Raw genomic sequence first — 7500 nt, 5'->3', positions numbered from 1 at the left:
GATATTTCCTCTTTTTTTTTTTTATTTAAGACATTAAGATCGATTTCCAAAGGTTGATTTTATATTCCTCTTTATAGTCAACTTTAGCATGTGTTGCAATAGATAGAGTCTTTATTGTCCTGTAAAGCATATTCTTTTTCACATGTCATTTCATCCATAAAAGATTTGATGTAACATACATCTCATACATATAACATATCACACATCACACATCACACATCACACATCACATATCACACATCACACATCACACATCACACATCACACATCACATATAACACATCACACATCACACATCACACATCACACATCACACATCACACATCACATATAACACATCACACATCACACATCACACATCACACATCACACATCACACATCACACATCACACATCACATATAACACATCACACATCACACATCACACATCACACATCACACATCACACATCACACATCACACATCACATATATCATGTAACATATAACATGAAATACGTCTGGAGGTAACTGTGTCTCTGCTATCTCTGAATGCTGTCCCATTCTGACAGGCGTGTCAGTTATTGGAGCCGTTGTATATCATGCCGAGTGTCCTTCTGCATATGTCCTCTCCTCTCATATGTTTGCACAGCACACCTCTGCTTCACTCCGCCGCCAGATTGGGAAGCAGAGCCTGCTGAGACCATTTGCCCTTCAGAAAATACAACTTCACAAACCTTATTTTGACTTAACTAGATAATAACCACAAAAGACAAACAAATGATTTGCTTCTTCAAAGAGTCAATAGGATTTGTTGGTAACAGGGTCCAACTGTAAAATTGCTTAACTTTTTCCTACACATGCAGCAACACTGCAGACATTGTTGTAATTAAAATCTAATTCAATGGTTTCAAAGGTTTCTGAACATTAAACGTCTCCTCTGGAGGCCATTATCTGAGCCAGCATTGTCCATCGGTCACTATCTTGGGAAAGGGATTCTGCCATATTAATCTCCAGATTATAATCACAAAGAGCGATGTAGGGATTTCTATTTTCAACATACTGGGTAGGAGCCCATTTATGCTGCATCATTGCTTTAATATGGGAAACTACAGTCTGAAAACAGCCAGTGATATGCATTAGTTAGTCTAGATGCAGTATGCCTCACAGTGTTCAATTTCAGATCATTATGGCTTTAACAAAGCAGGTAAAATGTGTGCTTTGCTTGTGTGGAGATCTTAAACATGCGGTCTATTTCAGTATACTTAAATTAAGTGTGATTACAAAAAGGTCATCTGGGGTTGAACCCATCTGTTCAGCTACATCAGCCACTTCACAGGGAAATTTTTCTGCCTCCTCTCTAGAGTTGGACTCCGAGCTCGTCCCCCTGTCACCAAGGCGTTCCAAAAGGCCGTTGGCTCCCTCCCTGTGACATATAACTCCACCACCCTCCCTGCCTACCGCCACTTCATCTCCATATATGGTACCCACTTCCTGAGTCAGGCAGAGCTGGGGGGGCGTGTCCAGTCCACCACGGCCATGGCCACGTGCCGATTGGCCATGAGCGGCCTGTCCGTCAACGACGTCAGCATCTGCCTCTCCGCGGAGGGCACGGCGGCCATCGGAGGCCAAGCGCTGCCCGCCGCGTTCAGATTCTGCAGAGCGAAAAGCAGGAGGCTCAGCGGCCGAAGCTTCGCCGAGACCTTCTCCCAGCGCGTCACCGACGTCCAGGGTGGCATCGGCGGCCAGGGAGGGGACCTCTTGTTCGCGCCCCGGAACAGGCGCCGCTACGAGGCCTGGCTGCGCTCGCTCCGGGCCAACCCCGGCGTGGTGGCGCACAGCCTGACCCCTCTGCACGCGCTGCTGGACAGGAGGGACGCAGAGAAGCGCGAGAGCCTGCGCCGGGCGGTCAGCGAGTACGTGCGCGGCTACGCCGTGCCCGCGGAGTGCCGCTCCAGGTGCGCCGTGGGCAGGCGGACGGAGAGCTGCGGGTGTGAGTGCCGCGGGCACGTGGGCATCGACGCCAACTGCTGCCCGACGCGAGCCTCGCTGGCCGACCTGACCGTGGTGGTGGAGAGGGCCACGGGGCTCTGGGGAGACAACTTCTCCAAGACCGACGCCTACGTCACAGTGTTCTACGGGACACGCAGAAGCTCCACGCCCGTCATCGCAAACAACAATTTCCCCCAGTGGAACTACCGGTTCTCCGTTGGAACCGTTGATCTTGCGAGGAAAGTGTGAGTGGCGGCATCAGGGGTTGTCACCTTTTACATTAGAAACGGCTGCAACTTTTGAAAAATATTCAGTCAAACTGGATGAATATTTTTAATTCTTCCAAATAATTAAACATATTAAGATATGTTTGCACATTTTCCAAATGATTAAACATTAAGATAATTAAACATACGACGATGTACGATACGTTTTAGGCCACCACCTCAAACAGGCTGGCATATTTGTAGGCTAGTGGTTTCAAGAAAAATAGTATAGCATAACCAACCATGTGATAGTATGCTTACAGATGATGGTCGAGACATGTATGGTCGTCCTTCTGCAATTTAAGTCCTCCTGTGCTGTGCTTCCTCAGGCCTTTGCGTTTTGAAGTGTGGGATCAAAACACGTTGTGGAAAGACACGTTCCTAGGAAAGGGCTTCGTGGTTCCCAACCAGGGCTGGCAAGTGAAGCGCCGCTTCCCTCTGATGCACGGCTCGCTCTTCGTCTCCATCACGGCTGTCTGCGCCCCCAATCTCACCGGACCCCTCTGTGGACGCTACTCCCCGACCCCAGCGGCTGGTGGGGGCCTGTGCGACCAACACGAGCAGGCCGGGGGTGGACACACTTGAGGTCAGACCCCCTAGAAAACACGCCTGGAGGAACGCCTTGCTGCGAAGAAGACTCTGTCATTCTCCTTTGGATGAGAAGAGATGAGAAGAATAACATTTTGCTGATCTTATTTTAAATGCTTCATGTTATCCGTAGAGCTACCTAAAGCCATGATTTAAAAAAACAAATGTCTGTGGAAAAATTCGTCCTCTTTTTTACTTTCTGTTGGCCTGACATCAGTATTCGGAAATGCTCTTCCTCTTGTTTTTAAAGAGAATTGTTGGTGCTGCTTGAGTTTTTATTTTAGCTTTAGAACTAGTGCTATGATGCAAATCTGTTTAGAGTGAAGCCCCACTATTCGCAACAGCTTTTCTTCCTCACTGAAAGAAGAGAGGAGAGCTTCTCGGTGTTGTTGATGTTTGAGCAGAGCTTAGCGTGACTCCAGAGCTATTATAACACGACACCGTGGTGTGAGGTAGCCCTCTCTTCTTTCTGGCCTCAGCTTCACCAACATTCAAACTGTACACTCGTTTATTTTCATTTTATTTCAAATAAATACATTCATTTCACGTCATTAGTGTCCACATTTTTGCCGCCTGTGCAAAATGATTAAACACATTGTCATGGTTTGCAATATTTTTTCATTTGTGTGGTCTTCATATGCTGTGCTTCATGTGCTTGAGAATAAACAGTTTTAAACAGTGTTTGTATTTGATGAAATTTGGATGTGACTTGCCGAATAAATTGCATTGATCTTCTGATCAAAGGAAGAAAAGAAAGGAGCAAAGACAGACAAAAAAGCTCAGGCATAGCAGCATGTACCTTCCTCAGAACAGAACTCAAGGTCTGGAGACTTCTCCTTTCTCCTTTTATGTCCAGCTCTTCCCTTGACACCAATCTTTTTAAGATTGAACACGCCGACAACCTTCATCTCTTGCACTGCAATGAAATGGTATTGAAGGATGTGTAATATATTGACATTTAAAGACAATAAAAACTCAGTGACCGGTATTTTACTGGCTAACACTAGAAATGGGAAATCCAATGCAGTGCTGAACTCCCCTGGGCCGCCAGTAGACCAGACAGGCATCCTGTCACACAACACCACTTCAAAGATAGTGTGCAAACCTGAGGACACGCCGAAGTCTGTGATTTACAGAGAATTAGCATAAACAGAGCTCCTCGTCTACTCAGAAACAGACTGATGTGCAGAGCGGCACAGCATAGCTGGAAGAAACAAGGAACATGGCTGAGGAGATCAGAGGGCCTTTCAGTGTCACATGTACAGCATGTTTTGGGCAATGTCCATTGTTGTCGCGGTTTTGGGTCTTTGAGCATGTGTTTGAGTGTGTGTGTGTGTGTGTGTGTGTGTGTGTGTGTGTGTGTGTGTGTGTGTGTGTGTGTGTGTGTGTGTGTGTGTGTGTGTGTGTGTGTGTGTGTGTGTGTGTGTGTGTGTGTGGGTGGGTGTGTGTCCAGCTCTGAAAACTCCACTGCATAAGTGACATTCAAATAAGTTGATAGTTATATTCAAATTTCGAGTGGTCTCTTAATTTTTCCTATAACCCTCTAGAACTCAATGGAATGGGATAGGAATAGGATGACATCAGAAATATGTGCAGTGGTCCCTTCATTTTTTTTCAGAGCTGTGTGTGTGTGTGTGTGTGTGTGTGTGTGTGTGTGTGTGTGTGTGTGTGTGTGTGTGTGTGTGTGTGTGTCTGTGTGTGTGTGTGTGTGTGTGTGTGTGTGTGTGTGTGTGTGTGTGTGTGTGTGTGTGTGTGTGTGTGTGTAAAAGGCAGTGTGTGATTGTGGGTGTATATTGTGTCAGCACTTGTGTGATTGTGTTCAAGGAAGCAGCTTCTCTGCTACTGTGGCTACAACTCAAAGGAAAGACTTTCTCTCGGGTGAGTCCATCTTTTTTTAATGAAAATGTTATGTTGATTGAAAGGGGAATAGAGGGCTTGCCTTCTTTGTATTACAAATCGAATGGTACTAGATGGTTCATTTCATCTTCCATGTATAATGTTCTGTTCAGTAACAAAAACAAGAGTTGCAAGCCACCTAATAATGTCTTCTGTTCCAGTTAGCATTTTTATTAATAGATTTATGCATAGCTAGGAAGTTAGCATACATTTCAATGGTGTCTGACTATGTACTGTGCATGTTTCTATGTGGTCAGTCTGGTCACCCTCCAGAGAGCTCATAGAGGTTACCCATAATTGTGTCCTCCTTAACAACGCCATATGAATCTTCCTCTCTCTCCCTCTCTCTCCCTCTCTCTCTGTCTCTCTCTCTCTTTCTCTCTCTCTATTTCTGACAGCCTTTCCAGATCATGCTCACTACCCACCTCCACCTCCAGCATCACCCACTCCTTCACCTCCCCACCCTCCTCTTCCTCATCCCTCACCTGTGCCATGCCCGCCGCCCTGCCCCCGCTCCTGCTCCCGCGCCCGCCTGCCGCTCTGCCACCGCGTTCGCCTGCCGAAATCCGCCCTTTGTGCCCGGCCACGACCTCATCGGCAAGGGCTTCGACGTGGTCAAGCTGCAGACCACCGGCGCCTTCGTGGTGGACGTGGACCGCTACCAGCTGCACGTGTCGGGCAACTGCACGCTGTGCCAGAACCGGCTCCTGGGTCAGGAGCAGAAGCTGCCGGCCGCCGTGGCCGACTGGCGCGTCCGGGTCAAGTGCCGCCGCCGACTCAGCGAGAGGATCTACGAGACGGGCAGCGCCATCCTGGAGCGGAACGACAAGGCCTTCCACGCCAGCGCCAAGGTCGGGCTCGCCCTGGGGAACGCCGCCTTCCTGGGCGGCACTCGGTCCAAATCGTCCAGGTTTGCCCGCAGCCACTCCACCCAGGACAGGTACTCCTTCGCCACTCATCAAGTGTCCTGCCGATACTACACGTGAGTACCACGCTGTGTTCCATAAATAATGAATAATAATAATGATATTGATAAGCTTTGGAATAATCAAATAATAATAAATTAAGGTATTTTATAAAGCACTGTATAAATAAAATAGATAGCCTATGCAAGATGCGTACAGTGATACCATTTACGTTAACTACAGTAGTATAGCAAACAAATATAGTATAATATATAGAATGAATATGGCAAGATGTATACCATAGAATTATTGCAATGTTAACAGAATACTCTGTTATAGCATAGGGGATCCATGATGAGATGGTGCCTGAAACCTAGTAGTAAGTGTTTGTGTTTGTGCATCAGTGCAGTTGAACAGTGCGGTTGAAGGCAGTTGGTGGCATTTGTGGCCAGTGGTGTATTGTGCTTCTTGGGCAACTGAACTCCATTTATACAGTAAGAGCAGTTACAGTCACGGCCCACACCACCACCACAACCACAGTCTTCTACGGTCCCCATAGAGACACCATGACAACCACAGTCTTCTACAGTCCCTCCAAAAGAACATCGATGTGATCAAGAAAAAATTTACTGTTAATAACTCAGACAGACTCCGCAGCTAAGTCTTTATATATGCAATCACCTCTCAGCTACTGTCATATGATCCAACACTTTATTCCTACACTACATGGTATGCCCTTATCATGTATCGGTATGTGCAAGGAAAAAAACATTGTTAATAATAAGATAAGATCCTCTCTGTGGTGTCTGGAATGTTAGGCTATCTTTACCAAATGACCAGATATTTATCAATAATTCAAACAGAGCCATTTGAGGTCTTGTGTGGTTGGCTGAACAGCTTGGACATTTCCATAAATCAAGTAGGTGGGACTTGCCCTCCAGTTGCTATCCTCTTCCTCATAGGGGGAAGTGTCTCACCCTCATTGCATACGGCAGCTGAATTGGGGTCAGATTGAGGTCATGTATGTGCAGGGTGGGCAGGTGCCATTTTAACTGACGCAGTCTCCCAATGACATTTTTACAGTCAGGAGATATACACATACACGGCTTCAATTTCATTAGCTGAAACTGTGAAACTGTCTTTTCCCAACACAAAGGCGCAAGAAAGACAAGATAAAAAAAACACATTGATTTACCTGAAACCTTCCTGGCAGAGAGACCACACTGTTGTTATGTAACCCAGTAGAATCAGCGCCACCACTGTGTCCTTGTGCTCTTCTGCCTGTCCATCTCCAGACTCCGCCTGCGCGACAACCCTCCGCTGACCAGAGGGTTCGTCACGTCGCTCCAGACGCTGCCCTACGCCTACGCCCAGAGCACGGCCGCCAGCTTCCGCCACTTCCTCTCCACCTACGGCACGCACTACCTGCGGCGCGTGGACCTGGGCGGGCGGGTGCGCTCCACCACGGCCGTGCGCACCTGCGAGACCACCGTGAGCGGCCTGTCCGTGCACGACGTCAGCAACTGCCTCTCCACCGAGGCGGCCGCCGCCCGGTCCGGCCCCAGCGCCCGCGCCCAGCAACGCTACTGCCGCGCCAAGGCCCGCGCCTTCACCCGCGGCCGCCCCTTCAGCGCCGCCTTCTCCGACCGCGTGACCGAGGTGCTCGGCGGGAGCGGCCAGCTCGGGGACATCCTGTTCGCGCCGGAGAAGAGAGCCAGCTACGGCACCTGGGTCAAGTCGCTCAAGGTCGCGCCGGGCGTGGTGGCCTTCCGGCTGAGCCCCCTGCACACGCTCATCGACCCCCGCGCCGACCCCCAGCGCTACTACAACCTGCGCAGCGCCATCAGGGACTACGTCGCGCGGGCCGGCGTGGG

At 48.7% G+C, this 7500-nt stretch overlaps 2 protein-coding genes across 2 annotated transcripts in view; both read left to right on the top strand.

The window, feature by feature from the left end:
- The window catches only part of LOC134076180 (perforin-1-like), a 5932-nt gene extending 2427 nt beyond the window's left edge, over nt 1-3505 (top strand). The window contains exons 3-4 of the mRNA XM_062531183.1: nt 1344-2216; nt 2567-3505. Coding sequence (XP_062387167.1) covers nt 1344-2216; nt 2567-2822 — 1129 coding nt within the window. The 3' untranslated portion in view covers nt 2823-3505. The remainder of the gene's footprint in view (nt 1-1343; nt 2217-2566) is intronic.
- A 1177-nt stretch (nt 3506-4682) lies between these two features.
- The window catches only part of prf1.3 (perforin 1.3), a 3936-nt gene continuing 1118 nt past the window's right edge, over nt 4683-7500 (top strand). The window contains exons 1-3 of the mRNA XM_062531182.1: nt 4683-4703; nt 5120-5703; nt 6922-7500. The exon at nt 6922-7500 is cut by the window's right edge and continues 297 nt beyond it. Coding sequence (XP_062387166.1) covers nt 5132-5703; nt 6922-7500 — 1151 coding nt within the window. The 5' untranslated portion in view covers nt 4683-4703; nt 5120-5131. The remainder of the gene's footprint in view (nt 4704-5119; nt 5704-6921) is intronic.

The sequence above is a fragment of the Sardina pilchardus genome, chromosome 3 (assembly GCF_963854185.1).
Source record: "Sardina pilchardus chromosome 3, fSarPil1.1, whole genome shotgun sequence".
Taxonomy (NCBI): Eukaryota; Metazoa; Chordata; class Actinopteri; order Clupeiformes; family Clupeidae; genus Sardina; species Sardina pilchardus.
The sequence above is the reverse complement of the archived record's forward strand: the minus strand, read 5'-3'. Positions and strand labels throughout refer to the sequence as shown.